Below are 22434 nucleotides of genomic sequence, written 5' to 3' on the forward strand. Positions count from 1 at the left end.
TAAACGTTTTTACCTTCACATTAGAATATTTCCCAGGAGAATCTAAAAAGAAAAAGGGACACAAAGTTAATTACATGTTAATATGAAAGCCAGCTGTACATTCATGCAGAGTTAGTACCGAGCAGAATCGTCACACTCTGCTTTGGCATTGAATACATTCAGTTTTAGTGTCTTGTTTTTAGGGGGATCTTAGGACACTGGTAATACAGACATAGGAATTCACTAAAGACAGTGAAAAGGAAATACTACATTTAATTGCCATGGAATTATTATAAATTAAAAATCTTGCATATTTCAAAATTAATGTTCAGTTCAGTTCAGTTCAGTCACTCAGTTGTGTCCGACTCTGTGTGACCCCATGAATCGCAGCACGCCAGGCCTCCCTGTCCATCACCAACTCCCAGAGTTCACTGAGACTCATGTCCATTGAGTCAGTGATGCCATCCAGCCATCTCATCCTCTGTCGTCCCATTCTCCTCCTGCCCTCAATCCCTCGCAGCATCAGAGTCTTTTCCAATGAGTCAACTCTTTGCATGAGGTGGCCCAAGTACTGGAGTTTCAGCTTTAGCATCATTCCTTCCAAAGAACTCCCAGGGCTGATCTCCTTCAGAATGGATTGGTTGGATCTCCTTGCAGTCCAAGGGACTCTCAAGAGTCTTCTCCAACACCACAGTTCAAAAGCATGAATTCTTCCCGCTCAGCCTTCTTCACAGTCCAACTCTCACATCCATACATGACCACAGGAAAAACCATAGCCTTGACTAGACAGACCTTTGTTGGCAAAGTAATGTCTCTGCTTTTCAATATGCTATCTAGGTTGGTTATAACTTTCCTTCCAAGGAGTAAGCGTCTTTTAATTTCATGGCTGCAGTCACCATCTGTAGTGATTTTGGAGCCCAAAAAGATAAAGTCTGACACTGTTTCCACTGTTTCCCCATCTATTTCCCATGAAGTGATGGGACCAGATGCCATGATCTTAGTTTTCTGAATGTTGAAATTTAAGCCAACTTTTTCACTCTTCACTTTCACTTTCATCAAGAGGCTTTTTAGTTCCTCTTCACTTTCTGCCATAAGGGTGGTGTCATCTGCATATCTGAAGTTATTGATACTTCTCCCAGCAATCTTGATTCCAGCTTGTGTTTCTTCCAGTCCAGCGTTTCTCATGATGTACTCTGCACATAAGTTAAATAAGCAGGGTGACAATATACAGCCTTGACGTACTCCTTTTCCTATTTGGAACCAGTCTGTTGTTCCATGTCCAGTTCTAACTGTTGCTTCCTGACCTGCAAACAGATTTCTCAAGAGGCAGGTCAAGTGATCTGGTATTCCCATCTCTTTCAGAATTTTCCACAGTTTATTGTGATCCACACTGACTATTGGCATAGTCAGTAAAGCAGAAATAGATGTTTTTCTGCAACTCTCTTGTTTTTTCCATGATCTAGCGGATGTTGACAATTTGATCTCTGGTTCCTCTGCCTTTTCTAAAACCAGCTTGAACACCAGGAAGTTCACGGTTCACATATTGCTGAAACCTGGCTTGGAGAATTTTGAGCATTACTTTACTAGCATGTGAGATGAGTGCAATTGTGTGGTAGTTTGAGCATTCATTGGCATTGCCTTTCTTTGGGATTGGAAAGTGTAGTATTAATTAAATATTAAAATCAGTGTGCTGCTGCTGCTGCTAAGTCGCTTCAGTCGTGTCCAACTCTGTGCTACCCCATAGACGGCAGCCCACCAGGCTCCCCTGTCCCTGGGATTCTCCACGCAAGAACACTGGAGTGGGTTGCCATTTCCTTCTCCAATGCAGGAAAGTGAAAAGTGAAAGTGAAGTCACTCAGTCGTATCAGACTCTTAGCGACCCCATGGACTGCAGCCTACCAGGCTCCTCTGTCCATGGGATTTTCCAGGCAAGAGTACTGGAGTGGAGTGCCATTGCCTTCTCCAAAAATCAGTGTAGTATTTATTAAAAGTATTTTTAGCACTTAGGGAATGAACCCTATTATCCGTTTGGCTTCAAAATTTAGTTTGGCTTGGTACATCATGCTAATTCTTCAAAGGATTTCTATGAAACAACTTTCAAAGAATCAGCTATATTAAAAAAAAAAAACTCAATGCCTCCTTTTTCAAATTAATCTATTTTGAATAACAAATACCAGCACAACATATATCTTTGATGCCTAAGAATTACTCAGAGGGGCTGTGGTTTCCCCACTTCTAGCACCCCCTCCCACCTCCAGGATTCTCTGGAACAATAATGATCTTATCTATTTTCAGGGCAAATACACTGAAGTCATCTAGAAGGAGTTCTCTCAAGTGTCCTCATCAACTCCAAACTCACATCCCTAAGGCCTTCCTTTCTTCCCTTTGTCCTTTCACTAGATTCTCTCATATCCAAAGGGTAGTAATCTCTGGATCTGTGGACTTATATCTTTCCCTTGACATCCTTCTATGGATCATCCCTACCTGTGGTTTTCTTTACAGACTGGGGCCTGGTGGACCAGAGTCAATGAAAAGAAAGCAAAAGACAGAGACTAATATTCCCTGGGTTACATGGAAAACCAATAAAGCCCTAGAATAGGGCTTGTACCTCTCACTAAGGCACAAGGCGTCCTCTCAACAAGGTCTTGGAAGCCCGGGCAGGGAAGTGAGCTTGGCAGGCCTCCATGCTCCAAAGAACTAGCCAGAGAGACAAAGAAGGACACAGGAGACCCAAGTCTCTAGTGGAACAAGGGTGCATTATTCATGTTTGTGTGAGTTTTTATATTTTTATACAAGGAAGCTTTAGGCAAAAAAATAAGAAAAGAACAAAAGCCAGATGTATAACAATGGTTACCAAGGGAATAACAAGGAATAACAATTGCCACAAGGCCAGAAGACAATCCATATCTTGAGTAAGAGGGTCATGACTAAACACTTTTACTGTAGGGTAAAAGTTACTGAAGGAAATCCATGTATGCGTACCGTCCCATGACCTCACTCCTGGGAACAGCGTGCTGGTCCTCTTGTTCCTGTATACCAGGAACTGATAAGGAACAGAGGGTTCATGAGAAACAGAAAACAACATACAGGAGTCCTAAAGCTAAACATTCTGTGACACCTACCGTTTCTTTCTCCCTCTTTGCTTAGCAATGATATCTTACACCTGTAACTGCTACTTCAACTCTTTGCTTCCCTCTGGCTATAAACACGCTCAGAAAGAAATACAAAATAATGCTTTTCCTTAATCCTGTTATGTCCTGCACTATCCAATGCTCTTCTTTCAGATTTCTCTATATTCAAGGCTACACCCTTGCTACTCTGAGAGCTTGTTAGAAACAGAACCGAAGACCGCCTGCTCAGCAAGTGCACTTCACACATGGTCCCCAAGTGACTAATTAAAATCTGAGAAATTCTGGTCTACACAGAGTCTGCTTCTACATGACTTCAACTTATTTCATTGTCCGGAAATCTCAGCCTCCGTTTCCTCACGCAAACACGTCCCTTCAAACTGAAATGGCATTAGAAGTTGGAAACCTTCCAGTGGACTTTCTATGAGGCTGTGGGTTCCTTGGTTTCCCCATCACACCCCCTGCTCTCTCCTTCTTTCCAGATCTCTTGTTTTGTCCCATGTGACACCATGCTGGAAAGCATAAACATTTCGTATGACACCAATTTGCACACATTACAGCTGAGCACCTATGCCCACGCTCCCCCAGAGGATGACACACCGCTCTGCATGCCCAGGGACCGCAGTTCTGAACGTCTTCCTAATAACGAGTAAACAGAAAGAGGCAAGATCTTTGCTGTTCTTCTCTGACAAGTTTTGGTGCCAGAAGCTCACTTCAAATACACCGTCCATGTCAAATACTCTCCCTTTATCTAAAGACCTTCATTACTTATTGCCCCCTTCCCCCACAGATCTGTGCTTCCTTTTCTTCATTTCCTCCCTGTACACTCTGCCTCTCTCACCCTTCATTCCCTCTTGCCTCTTATTTCTTGACTTTCCTTAGGTCATAGAGTATCTTGAAACAACTAATAATTTGTTTTTGGTCATGTGTCACATGGAATCTTAATTCCCTGAGCAGGGATCGAAACTGCACCACCTGCATTGGAGAGTCTTAACTGGACAAAGTCTTAAACATTGGACTGTGAAGTAAGTCTAAGAACTAATAATTTAGCTCCTTAAACTGGATTTTTAATGTAATCTGGGGTAGACACCTGATAAGATACTTAATTGCCCTCCTTTTCTCATCTTTTTTCTCACTACCCATCTGACAGGTGATTTTCTTTGCCCATTAGAATGTATCAGCATTCCCATTTTCAATCAACATTCTGTCAAATGATTTTTCTGTAAAATACAGTTCTTACCTTCTACTTGTCCATTTAATGTCTTTTTTCCTCTTTGACCAGCAGTTCCAGGTAAATGATCCACATACTTCTGTGGAAGGCTCTCAGAGATACTCTGCTGGAATAGATGATAACAATGAGTTGCATGAAGTTTTCCTAATCACTTTTGAAGAAATACCCTACTTTTAACCTGGTTAAGATAGGTTTTGCCAAGATCCCACAGTTGCTCTAGGACAGAACCAGGATGCTGAATTCAAACACGGTGCTGCATCACCAAGCAGTGGCTGCCACATTTAAGAGATCAGGCCCTTCTTATCTCCTTCCATAGCTGCCACCTTCAAACAGGGCACCATTACTTTATGTTACTTCAAGTATGGCTGCCATAAAGGTACTCTTCATGTGCTACTTAAACTATGCAAAATGGTTTGCACTTACTAAAACATCACTAAAGCTAACTGCTGTTATTATAGCTCCACATATTTATTACTATTTCCCATGCTTTTGCTTCTCTTGAAATGTTCCTTGCAGATTAACTTGACAATCCAAATGTAGCAATACTTTCAAGCCTCAAGCACTATCTTGTCAACGTTGAGTTGGTTAAAAAAAAAAAACACAGTAGAGATAAAAACCAAAACTACCAGGAGATACCACCTCACACCAGGCAGAATGGCCATCAACCAAAAGTCTGTTACCTCTGCTGTTGCTTAGTCGCTTCAGTCATGTCTGACTCTGTGCCACCCTAGGACTGAAGCCTTCCAGGCTCCCCTGTCCATTGGATTCTCCAGGCAAGAATACTGGAGTGGGTTGTCATGCCCTCCTTCCTGACTCAGGGATCAAACCCAGGTCTCCCACTGAAGGCAGATTCTTTACTGCTTAGCCACAATGAGATACCACTTCACACAGTCACAATGGCCATCATCAAAACGTCTACAGCAGTGAATGCTGGAGAGGGTGTGGGGTAAAGGGAACCCTCCTTCACTGCTGGTGCAAGGTAAATTGATACGACCACTATGGAAGACGGTATGCAGGTTCCTTAAGAAACTAGGAATAAAACCACCATATGCCCCAGAAATCCCAATCCTAGGAGTATACCCTGAGGAAACCAAAATGGAAAGAGACACATGCACCCTGATGTTCACTGCAGTGCTGTTTATGATAGCTAGAACATGGAAGTAACTTAGATGGCCATCGACAGATGAATGGATAAAGATGTGGTGGTACATATATACAAATGAACATTACTCAGCTGTAAAAAGGAATGCATTTGAGTCAGTTCATTGAAGTGGATGAATTTAGAGCCTATTATAGTCAAGTAAGTCAGAAAGAGAAATATAAATATCTGATACTAACCTATGTATGGCGTCTAGAAAGATGGTACTGACGAATTTATTTGCAGGGCAGCAATGGAGAAACAGACAGAACAGACTTAGAGACACGGGTGAAGGGGAAGAGGGGAGAGGGTGAGATGGATGGAAAGAGTAACATGGAAACTTACAATTCCATATGTAAAATAGATAGCCAATGGGAATTTGCCCTATCACTCAGGGAAATCAAAGAGGGGCTCTCAACAATTTAGAAGGGTGGGATGCAGAGGGAGATTGGAGCGGGGTTTGGGAGGGAGGGGACATGATTCTTCTTTATGTCTGACAGAAAACAACAAAATCCTGGAAAGCAACTATCCTTCATTTAAGAATAAATGAATTTTTTACAACCCTATTTGAACATTCAGATGGTTTACTGCCTCTTTCCCTGTAAACAGCACACTAACGACTGTAACTTCTTATCTATGTCTTCTGGAATGTCAGGTAAAGATTAAAGGAATGACGTAGATATTTAAAAAAGGAGTAAAACTATGATTATCCAAGTTGAAGGTTTAAAAGTCTTCAAATACATTTATGATGATCAACAAGGACTCAATATTCACATCGGGAAAGAAAAAACCAACAAAAAAAAAATCAAGTAACCACAATGACTCTCTTTTCTATATGGAAGAATTTACACGTTAGTTTCACATAACAAAGAATTGACATGGTAATTTAACATCTATACACACTGAAATTAATAAAGTTTCTTAAAAATAATATGGGGGGGGGGGGCGCGGTCCTAAGATGGCAGAGGAATAGGACAGGCAGACCACTTTCTCCCTCACAAGTTCATTGAAAGAACATTTGAACGCTGAGCAAATTCCCAAAACAACTTCTGAATGCTGGCAGAGGACATGAGGCACCCAGAAAGGCAGCCCAATGTCTTTGAAAGGAGGTAGGACAAAATATAAAAGATAAAAAGAGAGACAAAAGAGGTAGGGATGGAGATCCATCCCAGGGAGGGAGTCTTAAAAGGGGAGAAGTTTCCAAACACCAGGAAACACTCTCACCTGGGGTCTGTGGGGAGTTTTGGAATCTCAGAAGGCAACATAACTGGGAGGAAAAATAAATAAATCAATAAAACCCAGAGGTCATGTGCCTAACCAGAACTCCCTGTGCTTGCATCCACCACCAGCAAGTGGGGGCTGAACAGGGAGGCGTGGGCTGCACTGCTTAGGGTAAGGACTGGGCCTGAATGCCCTGAGGGGGCATATCTCTGAGGGAACTAACATGAGATAGCAACCCAAACTGCGGGATAGCCAGGGAAAGAGAGAGAGGAAAAAGAGAGAGAGAGAGAACTATCCTGTGAAAAGCCCTAACCTAAGGAACTGCCAGGCCCGCTCAAAAAACAAAGGACTGAGCGAATATGAGAGAAGAGCTAGATGGCTACAGATCAGCCCATCCCCCACTGGAGACAGGGATGCAGGAGGTGGGCAGCCAGAGCTGGAAAGAGGCAAACTCGGCCCCTGAGAGGCATCCTCTACCAAGCTGCAAGCAGGCACCCATTGGCTAACAAAAACCGCTTGAGATTCTGTATGGTTGACTTCTGCCAGGAGGGTCACAGCCAGAGATCAGCTCCCCAGAAGACACATATGGCACACTGGAGATGGGCACACCCGTGCCCACCCAGGAAACCGAGCAGCTGTGACTGGGGAGGTGATGAGACACACTCCCCACCAGGGGAGACAGCGCTCACCCATCACCTGGTCGCCTGAGCTGCTCAGACCTGGGAAGGGCAAGAAACGCAGGCCCAACCGAGTCTGCCCATTTGTGGACTACCTGAGAACCTGAACCTGAGCAGCTTAGACCTCAGAACTGCACATAACCCAGGGCCCGCCTCAGATAGTTCCCTGACAGAGCAACCTAGAGCCTGAGAAGTGTAGAGTCGGAAAGTGCATGGACCATGAGCAGGGGCAAACCCAGTGTGGCCGAGACACTGCAAGCACTCCCCACACATGCCAGTGGTATTTGTTTGCAGTGTCCCTCTGTCCCCACAGCAGTACTGAACAAGTGAGCCTAAATAAGTGACCACCTTCGCCCCCTTGTGTCAAGACAGAAATTAGACACTGAAGAGAACAGCGAAATGGAAGAAGCTAAAATAAACAGAGGGAACTGCTTTGCAAGTGACAGATGCAACAGATTAAAACCCTGTAGTTAGCAGCAACTACACTGGAGGGGGCCTATAGATCTTGAGAAGTATAAGCTGGATTAAGGAACTGAAACTGAACTGACCCCACACAGCCCACAACAGCTCCAGAGAAATTCCTAGATATATTTTACTATTATCATTATTTAAATATTTAATTTTTTTTTTTTTAAGTTCTCTATTATTCTGTCATGGTCTTTGTAGACCGGGACCTGGGGACTGAAGTCGACTAGAAGAGGGACGCAGGGGACCCAAGTCTCGAGTGAAACAATGGTGCTTTGTTTGCAGAAACGCATATTTATATATCTTCATACAAGGCAGCTTTAGGAAGTAGGAAAAAAAAAAAACGGAGCAAAAACAAAGCCAAGCAAATAACAGTCTTCGAAGGGCCAGAAAGCATTGCATGTCCGCATAACTGAGCAGATCACGTTTCAGTGAGGTCACTAGAGGGAGTCACTGAACGGACCAAGCAGGTGCCCTTTCTCAGGATCTCAGTCCCGGCAACTGCGTGCAGCTCTGCTCACACCTGCAGCAACTGATGAGGAATAGAGAATCCTTGAGAAATGGCACACAAAAGAAAAGAATAACATATTGGATTCCTTAAAGCTGAATGTCTCCTGATATTACTCCTTTAATTTTCATTTTTATAAGCTACTATTACCTTGCAAAAAAAAAAAAAAAAAAAGACCCTATTTTTAAAGCAAACTTCATGTATATATTTCATAATTTTTGTGACTGTGTTTTGTTTTTCTAATATTGTATTTTTCAGAGTCTAACCTCTACTCTAGATTTTTAATCTTTGCTTTTTGGTATTTGTTATCAATTTTGGACCTTTAAGAACCCAATCTTCAGTACCCATTTTTACTTGGGAGTGTGATTACTTGCTTGATTGCTCTCTCCCCTTTTTGACTCTGCTTTGTCTCCATCAGGTCGCCTCTATCTCCTCCTTCCCCCTTCTTTTCTCTACCCAACTCTGTGAATCTCTTTGTGTGTTCCGGACTGTGGAGAATACTTAGGGACTTGATTAGTGCCTGGATCTGTCTCTCTCCTTTTCATTCACCCTTTTCTCCTCCTGGTCACCTCTGTCTCCTTCTTCCCTCTTCTCTTCTCTTTGTAATTCCGTGAACCTCTCCAAGGGGTCCAGAGTGTGGAGAGCACATAGAGAATTGATTACTGGCTAGCTTGCTCTCACCCCTTTTGATTGCCCCTCTCCTACTCCTGGTCACCTCTATCTCCCTTCTCCCTCTTCTCTTCTTAATGTAACTCTGTGAACCTCTCCAGGTGTTCCTCACTGTGTAGGAGCTTTTCATCATTAACCTAGATGTTTTATCATTGGTGCTGTATAAATGTAGAAGTCTTGAGGCTACTGTAAGAATAAGACTGAAAACCAGAGGCAGGAGGCCTAAGTCCAAAACCTGAGAACACCAGAGAACTCCTGACTCCTGGGAACATTAATCAATTAGAGCTCATCCAAAAGCCTCCATACCTACACGGAAACCGAGCGCCACCCACGAGCCAACAAATTCCAGAGCAAGACAAGCCACACAAATTCTCCAGCAACACAGGAACATAGCCCTGAACTTAAGTGTACAGGCTGCCCAAAGTCACACCAAATCCATAGACATCCCAAAACTCACTACTGGACACTTAATTGCACTCCAGACAGAAGAAATCCAGCTCCACCCACCAGAACACCGACACAAGCTTCCCTAACCAGGAAATCTTGACAAGACAACCATCTAACCCCACCCACAGCAAGGAACCTCCAAAATAAAGAGGAACCACAAACTGCCAGAATACTGAAGGGCAACCCCAAACATAGCAATCTAAACAAGATGAAAAAGCAGAGAAATACTCAGCAGGTAAAGGAACATGATAAATGCCCACCAAACCAAACAAAAGAGGAGGAGATAGGGAGTCTACCTGAAAAAGAATTCAGAATAATGACAGTAAAAATGATCCAAAATCTTGAAAACAAAATGCAGTTACAGATAAATACATGTTTAACAAGGACCTAGAAGAAATAAAAAAGAGTCAATCAATAATGAATAATGCAATAAATGAGATCAGAAACACTCTGGAGGGAACCAACAGTCGAATAGCAGAGGCAGAAGATAGGATAAGTGAGGTAGAAGATAGAATGGTAGAAATAAATGAAGCAGAGAGGAAAAAAGAGAAAGAATTAAAAGAAATGAGGACAACCTCAGAGACCTCTGGGACAATGCTAAATGCCCCCACATTCTAGTCAGAGGAGTCCCAGAAGAAGAAGAGAAAAAGAAAGGCCATGAGAAAATACTTGAGGTGATAATAGTTGAAAACTTCCCTAAAATGGGGAAAGAATTAGGAATCCAAGTCCAAGAAACCCAGAGAGTCCCAAACAGGATAAACCCAAGGTGAAACACCCCAAGACACATATTAATCAAATTAAAAAAGATCAAACACAAAGAACAAATATTAAAAGCAGCAAGGGAAAAACAACAAATAACACAAGAGGATTCCCATAAGGATAACAGCTGATCTTTTGATAGAAACTCTTCTATCCTTGATAGAAGACAATGGCAGGACATACTTAAAGTGATGAAAGAGAAAAACCTACAACTCAGATTACTGTACCCAGCAAGGAGCTAATTCAAATATGAAGGAGAAATCAAAAGCTTTACAGACAAGAAAAAGCTGAGAGAATTCAGCACCAGCAAACCAGCTCTTCAACAAATGCTAAAGGGTCTTCTCTAGACCCCTAGAGAAACACAGGAAACACAGAAAGGGTGTATAAACTCAAAACCCAAAACAACAAAGTAAATGGCAACAGGATCATACTTATCAATAATTAACTTAAATATAAGTGGGTTGAATGCCCCAACCAAAAGACAAAAACTGGACGAATGGATACAAAAACTAGACCCCTATATGTGTTGTCTACAAAAGACCCACTTCAAAACAGGCAACACATACAGACGGAAAGTGAAGTGCTGGAAAAAGTTATTTGACACAAATAGAGACCAAAACAAAGCAGGAGTAGCAATACTCATATCAGATAAAATAGACTTTAAAATAAAGGCTGTGAAAAGAGACAAAGAAGGAAACTATATAATGACCAATGGATCAACCCAAGAAGAAGATATAACAATTATAAATATATATGCACCAACATAGGAGCACCACAATATGTAAGGCAAATGCTAATAAGTATGAAAGTGGAAATTAACAATAACACAATAATAGTGGGAGACTCTAATAGCCCACTCACACCTATGGCTAGATCAACCAAGCAGAAAATTAACAAGGAAACACAAACTTTAAATGATACAATGGACCAGTTAGACCTAAATGATATCTATAGGACATTTCACCCCACAACAATGAATTTCACCTTTTTCTCAAGTGCACATGGAACCTTCTCCAGGATAGATCACATCCTGGGTCATAAATCTAGCCTTGGTAAATTCAAAAAAAGTGAAATCATTCCAAACATCTTTTCTGACCACAATGCAGTTAAGATTAGATGTCAATTATAGGAGAAAAACTATTAAAAATTCCAACATATGGAAGCTGAACAACACACTTCTGAATAACCAACAAATCACAGAATAAATCAAAAAAGAAATCAAAATATGCATAGAAATGAAGGAAAATGAAAACAAAACAACCCCAAACCTATGGGACACTGTAAAAGCAGTGCTAAGGGAAGGCTCATAGCAATACAGGCTTACCTCAAGAAACAAGAAAAAAGTCAAATAAATCTACATCTAAATAAATCTACATCTAAAGGAAGAAATGAAGAACCCTAGGGTTAGTAGAAGGAAAGAAATCTTAAAAATTAGGGCAGAAAGAAATGAAAAGAAACAAAAGAGACCATAATAAACAAAGCTAAAAGCTGTTTCTTTGAGAGATAAATAAAATTGACAAACCATTAGCCAGATTCATCAAGAAACAAAGGGAGAAAAATCAAATCAACAAAATTAGAAATGAAAATGGAGAAATCACAACAGACAACACAGAAATACAAAGGATCATAAGAGACTCCTATCAGGAACTATATGCCAATAAAATGGACAACGTGGAAGAAATGGACAAATTCTTAGAAAAGTATAACTTTTCAAAACTGAACCAGGAAGAAATAGAAAATCTTAACAGACTCATCACAAGCACAAAAATCGAAACTGTAATCAGAAATCTTCCAGCAAACAAAAGCCCAGGACCAGACGGCTTCACAGATGAATTCTACCAACAATTTAGAGAAGAGCTAACACCTATCCTACTGAAACTCTTCCAGAAAAATGAAGAGGGAAGTAAACTTCCAAACTCATTCTATGAGGCCACCATCACCCTATTACCAAAACCAGTTAGATATGCCACAAAAAAGAAAACTACAGGTCAATATCACTGATGAACATAGATGCAAGGATCCTTAACAAAATTCTAGCAAACAGAATCCTACAACATATTAAAAAGATCATACATCATGACCAAGAGGGCTTTATCCCAGGAATACAATATCCACAAATCAATCAATGTAATACACCACATTATCAAATTGAAAGATAAAAACCATATGATTATCTCAATAGATGCAGAGAAAGCCTTTGACAAAATTCAACATCCATTTATGATAAAAACTTTCCAGAAAGCAGGAACAGAAGGAACATACCTCAACATAATAAAAGCTATATATGACAAACTCACAGCAAACATAATCCTCAGTGCTGAAAAATTGAAAGCATTTCCCCTAAAGTCAGGAACAAGACAAGGGTGGCCACTCTCACCACTACTATTCAACATAGTTTTAAAAGTCCTGGCCACAGCAATCAGAGCAGAAAAAGAAATAAAAGGAATCCAGATTGGAAAAGCAGGAGTAAAACTTTCACTGTTTGCAGATGACATGATCTTCTACATAGAAAACCCTACAGGCTTCACCAGAAAATTACTAGAGCCAATCAATGAATATAGTAAAGTTGCAGGATATAAAATTAACACACAGAAATATCTTGTGTTCCTATACACGAACAATGAGAAAACAGAAAGAGAAATTAAGGAAACAATTTCATTCACCATTGCAATGAAAAGAATAAAATACTTAGAATATACCTACCTAAAGAAACAAAAGACCTATATATAGAAAATAAAACACTGTTGAAAGAAATCAAAGAGGACACAAATAGATGGAGAAATAGACCATGTTCATGGATTGGAAGAATCAATATAGTGAAAATGAGTATACTACCCAAAGCAATCTATAGATTCACTGCAATCACTATCAAGCTACCGACGGTATTTTTCACAGAACTAGAAGAAATAATATCACAATTTGTATGGAAATACAAAAAAACTTCGAATAGCCAAAGCAATCTTGTGAAAGAAGAATGGAATTGGAGGAATCAACCTGCCTGACTTCAGGCTATACTACAAAACTACAGTCATCAAGACAGTATGGTATAGGCACAAAGACAGAAATATAGATCAATGGAACAAATTAGAAAGCCCAGAGATAAATCCATGCACCTATGGACACCTTATCGATGACAAAGGAGGCAAAAATATACAATGGACCAAAGATATCTCTTTTACAAGTGGTGCTGGGAAAACTGGTAAACCACTTGTAAAAGAATGAAACTAGAGCACTTTCTAACACCATACACAAAAATAAACTCAAAATGGATTAAAGATCCAAACAGAAGACCAGAAACTATAAAACTCCTAGAGGAAAACATAGGTAAAACACTCTCCAACATAAATCACAGCAGGGTCCTCTATGACCCACCTCCCAGAGTAATGGAAATAAAAGCAAAAATAAACAAATGGGACCTAATTAAACTTAAAGGCTTTTGCACAACGAAGGAAACTATAAGGATGGTGAAGAGAGAGCCTTCAGAATGGGAGAAAATAATAGCAAATGAAGCAACTGACAAAGAATTAATCTCAAAAGGATACAAGCAGCTCCTGCACCTCATTCCAGAAAAATAAACAACCCAATCAAAAAAAAGGGCCAAAGAACTAAACAGACATTTCTCCAAAGATGACGTACAGATGGCTAACAGACACATGAAAAGATGCTCAATATCACTCATTATCAGAAAAATACAAATCAAAACCACCATGAGGTACCATCTCACACCAGTTAGAATGGCTGGTATCCAAAAGTCTACTAGCAATAAATGCTGGAGAGAGTGTGGAGAAAAGGGAACCCTCTTACATTGTTGGTGGGAATGAAAACTAGTACAGCCACTATGGAGAACAGTGTGGAGATTCCTTAAAAAACTGGAAATAGAACTGCCATACAACCCAGCAATCCCACTGCTGGGCATACACACTGAGGAAACCAGAAGTGAAAGAGACACGTGTACCCCAGTGTTCATTGCAGCACTGTTTATAATAGCCAGGACATGGAAGCAACCTAGATGTCCATCAGCAGACGAATGAAGAAGAAAGCTGTGGTACATATACACAATGGAATATCACACAGCCATTAAAAAGAATACATTTAAATCAGTTCTAATGAGGTGGATGAAACTTGAGCCTATTATACAGAGTGAAGTAAGCCAGAAAGAAAAACATCAATACAGTATTCTAATGCATATATATGGAATTTAGAAAGATGGTAATGAAAACCCTACATGTGAGACAGCACAAGAGACACAGATGTAAAGAACAGTTGTTTGGACTCTATTGGAGAAGGAAAGGGTGGGATGACTTAAGAGAATAGCATTGAAATATTTATGTTATCATATGTGAAACAGATCACCAGTCCAGGTTCAATGCATGAGACAGGCTGCTCAGGGCTGGTACACTGGGATGACCCAGAGGGATGGGATGGGGAGGGAGGCAGGAGGGGAATTCAGGATAGGGAACACATTACATCCATGGCTGATTCATGTCAGTGTATGGCAAAACCACTACAATACTGTAAAGTAAGTAGCCTCCAATTAAAATTAAAAATAAATAAATAAAAATAACGTGGAATGTACATGTTGCTGGAGATATTTTTAAAAGAAAAAATATCTTCCACAGATAATTTTATAAACTCTGGTGGTAATTTTTCTTTCCTATGATTTAATAATAACAAGTAGTCTATATAAGAAAACAGCATAAATCGTGATTTCATTCATTTAATGTAATTACCCATTATTTTCTGACATTCAGAAAAAAGAAATCCGAATCTGTCCAAAGGAAAAAATATACTTCTACATTTCTTCTTTCAGACTGTTGCAGCTGAAAATTTTCTCATTTAATGAAGAGAGATTAAGAATCTCATTTATAAAATTATAAATTATAATTTTAGTAAAAATAATAGATAAAATGCTTATGTATTTCCTCTTTATTTTCAGAAAGATCTAAAACACCTACCAAGGTTATAGCAAACAGTAAGATAAATTAGATAAGTACATTAAGTATTTAGCATCGGACACGACTGAGCGACTGAACTGAACTGAAGTTAGAAACCACAAGAAACAGAAGGGCCAGAAATTCTTAATTCATAATACATCTCCGAAGGCCTAAAACAGGGCTCATCTTGAATTATCTCTAAACGAAAGTTTTGCTAGGTTAAATAGCAGACATCACTTCATTAATTTCAAAGTGAGAATTTTTTAAAAAAGAGAAATTACTTCAAATTTAAATGAACTTCCAGAGGAAACAATATTCAAAATATATATATACATACACAAGTATAAACAAATCACATTGCTGTACACCTGAAACTTACACAGTATTTTAAACTGACTACACTTCAATTCAATGAAAAAACAAGAACCACCACCAACCTCAGAAACAGCCACCAAAAACAATAAGGAATACATTTTTTTTAGTTCTTCATAAAAATCAGCTATATGTCATTCAAAAGAGTATGAGCATTGTTTTCTTACAACCTCACTTTCTCTTCTTAAGTTGAATCTGAAATAATTTTCTCACATATTTATAATATAGAGTTCCTGGTCTGACTGACCCCCACTATTTCTGTTGCGTTTGTATAATATCTGTCTCATCTTCACCTTCATTCCATCTTATATTTATCTTGTCTTTCTTAAAGGAATTCTTCCCCTTCATCCTCCTCCCCATCTTCATATTCATCTAGTTGTTTCTCCTCAGTGCTTTGTAATTCCCTTTCATAATGGCATACTTAGTATACCAATATTTATAAATCTGAATCATGCACATGTATGGCTCTTATTATCACACCATTTCATCTCATGACTTTGAGGGCTTCTATTTCTGTGGTGGGATCTTTTTTGTCACCATAAGGATCAGGGGACTGCTATGTGAACAAATGCAGGGAAAGAAGAGTTACAAACAGAACAACTTACCTTTGTACGACCAAGGCCTGCTACAGACTTGAGAAGTTTTGAAACAGGCTCAGGCAATGGGAAGGCAGGATGATAGATGCCCTCAAACCAGGATGATGGTTTGGGAAATGTTTCAACCACATCTTCAACATTACTATCAGAATTATTGTTCTGAGAGAAAGTTGTACTTTCTGGTCTCAAAATGCCACATTTTGCTTCTACTACAGTGAAAACAGGAGAGAGTACATGAGAACATGTGTCATTTCAAATCAAGGAATAATACCAGGAGGACAGTCTTCAGATAACTTACTGTTTCTCTTGGATTGCTGAGAAGCCTTCATTAGCTTCGTTAACTTTGATTTCAGGACATGCTGGAGAAGAAAATAAGAGCTTGAAGAATATAACAAGTATCAACCTGAATAAAAGAATTATAACATCCCCCATTCCTCTATGATCTAACACAAAGAGCACAGGCTCTGGAGTCATTCAGATGTGGATTCAAATCCCAGTTCTGTCACTGACTGACCTTCTCATGGGGAAAGGACTATGACAGATCACATTAGAAGCCCCAGATGTTCCTCTCCTTACCCCTAATTGACTGCTATACAAATACTAGGACACCCACTAGATTACTTTCTCTACCAAAATGTTCTAGAGTAATAAGTTATCCCCGGTAGTTTAGAGCACTATTGAAAAACTAAGACATTTAAATTAATTGCTATATTTTGAAATTTGCTCCCATGATTAATATATACATGGATTACCACTTGTGAAGGGAAATACGAAAGTTTAGGTTTTAACAGAACCTTATTTAGATGGGCTAGAACTGCAAACAGGATAAGCTACTTCTATTCTGTTTGTCAAATAGCTAGAGACCAATGAAACGGGGAAAAAAATTCAGCTGCTTCCATGAAACAGGGAAAAAACAAGGTTAAACCCATAGGGCAATGATCATGAATGAAAGCCACACTCTAAATAGAAAGCCATAAGCAAACATGTTCACAATAGAGGCAGAGAGAAATGGACTGAAAGAACAGACACTGAAGAAATGTGTTCTACAAGGGAAAATTAGGTTAACAGTAAATATTTTAAAAAATTAAAAATAGAAGAAGGTAGAGGAGGAAGAAGAAAGGAAAAAGTGAGACATTTCTAGTCAAGAACAAACTTTATGTGGAAAAAAACAAACAAACAAACAAGTTTAATAAGGCCTGTGGAGAAACACATATATTTAGAATTTATATACAATAGATCTGTAACATATGAGTATTCTTAAGGATATACTATGAGCAAAGCCTCTGTTTCATATGATTTTATTAATATATTTTTATGCATCTACACTGCTCATCAAATTTTATGAAAATATCAACATCAGTTCAGCTCAGTTCAGTTACTCAGTTGTGATCCCATGGACTGCAGCACACCAGGCTTCCCTGTTCATCACCAACTCTCAGAGGTTTTACAAACTCTTGTCCACTGAGTCAGTGATGCCATCCAACGATCTCATCCTTTGTCATCCCCTTCTCCTCCTTCCTTCAAACTTTCCTAGAACCCATATTTTCCAATGAGTTGGTTCTTCGCATCAGATGACCAAACTATTGGAGTTTCAGCTTCAGCATCAGTCCTTTCAATAAATATGCAGGACTGATTTCCTTTAGAATGGACTGACTGGATCTCCTTGCAGTCCAACGGACTCTGAAGAGTCTTCTCCAACACCACGGTTCAAAAGCAGCAATTATTCGGCACTCAGCCTGCTTTACAGTCCAACTCTCACAACCATACATGACTACTAGAAAAACTATAGCTTAGACTAGACATAACTTTGCTGGCAAAGTAATGTCCCTGCTTTTCAATCTGCTGTCTAGGTTGGGCATAGCTTTTCATCCAAGGAGCAAGTGTCTTTTAATTTCATGGCTGCAGTCACCATCTGCAGTGATTTTGAGCCCAAAAAAAGAAGTCTGTCACTCTTTCCATTGTTTCCCCATCTATTTGCCATGAAGTGATGGGACCAGATGCCATGATCTTAGTTTTCTGAATGTTTTGTTGTAAGTCAACTTTTTTACTCTCCTCTTTCACTTTCATCAAGAGGCTCTTCAGTTCTTCTTCAATTTCTGCCATCATGGTGGTGTCATCTGCATATCTGAGGTTATTTATATTTATTCTAGCTATCTTGATTCCAGCTTGTGCTTCATCCAGCCCAGCATTTCTCATGATGTACTCTGCATGTAAGTAAAATAAGCAGGGTGACAATTTATGTCCCTGATGTACTCCTTTCCTGATTTGGAACCAGTCTATTGTTCCATATCCAGTTCTAACTGTTGCTTCTTGTCCTGTATACAGACTTCTCCGGAGGCAGGTCAGATGGTCTGGTATTCCCATCTCTGGTTCCTCTGCCTTTTCTAAATCCAGCTTGAATAGCTGAAGTTCATGGTTCACATACTCTTGAAGCCTGGCTTGGAAATTTTTGAGCATTACTTTGCTAGCATGTGAGATGTGTGCCATTATGTGGTAGTTTGTACATTCTTTGACATTGCCTTTCTTTGGGATTGGAAGGAAAACTGACCTTTTCCAGTCCTGTGGCCACTGGTGAGTTTTCCAGATTTGCTGGCATATTGAGAACAGCACTTTCACAGTATCATCTTTGAGGATTTGAAATAGCTGAACTACAATTCCATCACCTCCACTAGTTTTGGTCATAGTGATGCTTCTTAAGGCCTACTTGACTTCTCAGTCCAGGATGTTTGGCTCTAGGTGAATGATCACACCATCTTGGTTATCTGGGTCATAAAGATCTTTTTTTGCCACCTTATCTTAATATCTTCTGCTTCTCTTAGGTCGATACCATTTCATCCTTTATGGTGGCCCTCTTTTCATGAAATGTTCCCATGGTATCTCTAATTTTCTTGAAGAGATCTCTAGCCTTTCCCATTCTATTGTTTCCTCTATTTCTTTGTATTCACCACTGAGAAAAGCTTTCTTATCTCTCTTTGCTATTCTTTGGAACTCTCCATTCAAATGGGTATATCTTTCCATTTCTCCTTTGCCTTTTGCTTCTCTTCTTTACTCAGCTATTTGGAAGGCCTCTTCAGACAACCATTTTGCCTTTTTGCTTTTCTTTTTCTTGGGGATGGTCTTGATAACTGCCTCTTGTACAATGTCACGAATCTCCATCCATAGTTCTTCAGGCACTCTGTTTATCAGATCTAATCCCTTAATCTATTTGTCACTTCCACTGTCTAATCATAAGAGTAAATACTACATGAAACTAATTTCAGAGCAGGAAAACTAATTTCACAACAGAGCACTTTACCTTGGTTTTAAAATCTAAGACTTCATCATTTGATGTAGGCCCTAAATCAATGCCAGGTTTGTTGGGAAACCTTTAAAGCAAAAACATACAATAAAAATGAGTGAACTCATGTCCTTGAACAAAAGAAAAAAAAAGTGAAAGTTTGTCTATATATTACATGAACTTTCTTGACATGAATACAATTTGGCCTGTTTTAAAACAGCTTTTTTTTTTTTTTTTTAAAGATTTGTTGATGTGGACCACTTTTAAAGTTTTACTGAATTAGTTCCAGTGGTGCTTCTATTTTATGTTTTGGCTGTCTGACCCTGGGTCATGTGAGATCTTAGCTTCTCTGACCGAGTATCAAACCCACACTGCCTACATTGGAAGATGTCTTACGAACCATCTTAACCACTGCATCCCCATGGAAGTCTCCAAAAAAGTTTTTTGTTACCTATTTCTGCGTCCATCTGTCCCAACCTATGAAATATCTAGCTAACACTCATTCTTAGTTTCCATAACAGAGAGTGACAGCCAAGGTATCGGCAGAGCCTAAAAATAATTTGTTTTCAATAAAGTTCTAATAGCTGAACTGACAATCCAATTGATGGATTGAAATAATTCTTGTTTGTCCAAACTGGAATAAACCTGATGACTTAAAACAAAGTGGAAGAATAGGCTTTTCCTTCTCCATTGTCTGTTCAAGGTTCAGAGACGAATCTGAGTCCATCCAAAATGGGAGTCTTGGTCCATCAGCAGGGATACCACTTACTGAGGTGGCACTACTTCTCTCCTTTACTCTCAGGGAGTACAGGGAGTTTACCCACATTGTCGAAACTTAAAATGTACACAAGTCAAAAATTTATATCTTTAACTTATATGCTACATGGGTACTTCTCAGTCTGCTGAGGGCCATGGGAGTGGATGTGGGAGCCAGGAAGGCCAACTGTCAAATCACAGGTCAGCTCATTTTAACCAGGGTCAACTCATTAACCTCCTGAAACCACAGTTGCCTAATTAAGTAAAACTAGGACATAGCTACTTTACAAAGCTGCTGTGATGACTCTATGAGGTCATAAATGTTAAGCACGTAATTCAGTGTCTAACCCAGAGTTAGACATTAGTTTCAACAAACATTAGTTTCTCTTCTCCATGTTGCCTCAGTTAAACATATAATTTAAAACATCCATAAAATCCTACCTCCTTGAAGAGTCCTCTTCAGAACTCTCATCCACTATTAAAGAAAAAAGCAAGATACATTTTAAATCAACAGAAGAAAAATATAGACTATTAAAACCTCAACACTGAGACTTTGTTTAAAAGTATTCCTTTCAAACCACACCTGGAGACCACACTAGAGGAAGGGAACAGTGGTTGTACTATACTCGTAGGCCACTAACACCTAAGAACCACTCTTCCCCTTTATAGTTATCAAATGCAAAACGAAATAACAAAGAAAAGAACTGCTGTTTACAATGACCATAATCCTAACCAAACTCCAGGAGACTGACAGAAAATGATAGTATACCATTAATACAATCAGTACTATAAGCTGACAATAGCACGCTTAAACAGCACAGTATTTCTGGATTTCTATTGCCTGGAGCACTGAACAGAGACTATAGGTGTCTTGCTGGGACTGACCACTTCTCTGGCTCTTCAGTTCACAATGAAAACGCCCTATCACAGGGAAGCTTGGTCAAAGGCACTGAACCTCAGAGCAAGGTAAAACATTGGAAACAAAAGTCTTCTGTTCCTGGCCCTCTTTCCAAAGGCAAGAGAAGTATGAAAGATGTAGTGATTCCAGGTTTAGAAAGGACAATCACTTGAAAGGCAGGTAGGGGAGGGCAAACGGGTAAAGGGGCTCAACTCAGTGATGAGAATGGGGACTAGACTTGTAGTGGTGAGCATGAAGTAGGGCACACAGAAGCTGAACTTTTTTAAAAAGTCCCATACATATGTATATGGAACTTTTTAAAAAAGTTCAGCTTCTGTGTGTGTGTGTGTGTGCGTGTGTGTGTGTGTGTGTGTATATATATATATACACACACATATACTGCTGCTGCTAAGTCACTTCAGTTCGTGTCCGACCCTGTGTGACCCCACGGCAGCCCACCAGGCTCCCCTGTCCCTGGGATTCTCCAGGCAAGAACACTGGAGTGGGTTGCCATTTCCTTCTCCAATGCATGAAAATGAAAAGTGAAAGTGAAGTCGCTCAGTCGTGTCCGACTGTTCGCGACCCCATGGACTGCATCCTACCAGGCTCCTCCATACATGGGATTTTCCAAGCAAGAGTAATGGAGTGGGGTGTCATCGCCTTCTCCAATATATATATACTAACATGTTTAAAAAGAATCTCTTGAGACTATCTCCTTCCATTGCTCAAGAGTATCTGGACCACACAGAGCAGGATGGTCCAAAGAGTGCTGTGTACTAGTGAGGGATATCACTGTATCAGTCCTTCCCATTATATGGCAAATGTTTATAGAAATCATACTTTTTCAGCTTGGAAGGCATACATCGTCACATCCTAAGCTGATGAAGGAGGGAAGGATGGAGGGAGCCACGGACTCTGGTGCTGTTGGACAACATTTCGCAAGGGTCGTCATGATCTGATGCTGGAGGGATGACTCACATGCAGTGACTCCACGCGGAAAGGAGCACTGCAAGCTTGAGCAAGGAGAGCAGGGGCAGTGATTTTTAAATGTTTTCACCCTGTGACATCAGAACAATGCTTAGTACATAAAAGACACTTGAAAGTTATCTGTTTAGTGAACAAATGAACAAATAAATAAGCATGTTTTCTTTGAAATTTTTCTTTAGAAAAATATAGAAATTAACCAGAGAAAAACTCTATTTTGAGCACATTGAAGACCACGACACTGTCATCTCTGTATCTCCCCTGACCAGTGTAATAAACCAACCTACAGTTCTTTGATAGATGTTTTTTGTGGTTCAGTCACCAAATCGTGTCTGACTCTTGTGATCCCATGGACTACAGCTCACCAGGCCCTTCTGTCCATGGGATTTCCCAGG

At 39.8% G+C, this 22434-nt stretch overlaps 1 protein-coding gene across 6 annotated transcripts in view; it reads right to left on the minus strand.

Moving 5' to 3' along the window:
• LOC109558299 (ankyrin repeat domain-containing protein 26-like) overlaps positions 1-22434 on the minus strand; it is a 77093-nt gene that overhangs the window by 31357 nt on the left and 23302 nt on the right. For 5 of the 6 annotated variants that reach the window (XM_070788813.1, XM_070788812.1, XM_070788811.1 and 2 more), the window contains exons 7-12: positions 20599-20632; positions 19420-19489; positions 16423-16483; positions 16134-16333; positions 4348-4444; positions 14-42 (exon numbers count right to left, since the gene is read on the minus strand). In XM_070788813.1, coding sequence (XP_070644914.1) covers positions 14-42; positions 4348-4444; positions 16134-16333; positions 16423-16483; positions 19420-19489; positions 20599-20632 — 491 coding nt within the window. The remainder of the gene's footprint in view (positions 1-13; positions 43-4347; positions 4445-16133; positions 16334-16422; positions 16484-19419; positions 19490-20598; positions 20633-22434) is intronic. The other variant, XM_070788809.1, reaches the window with a different exon arrangement.

Source organism: Bos indicus, chromosome 5, assembly GCF_029378745.1.
Source record: "Bos indicus isolate NIAB-ARS_2022 breed Sahiwal x Tharparkar chromosome 5, NIAB-ARS_B.indTharparkar_mat_pri_1.0, whole genome shotgun sequence".
In the NCBI taxonomy this organism is placed as follows: Eukaryota; Metazoa; Chordata; class Mammalia; order Artiodactyla; family Bovidae; genus Bos; species Bos indicus.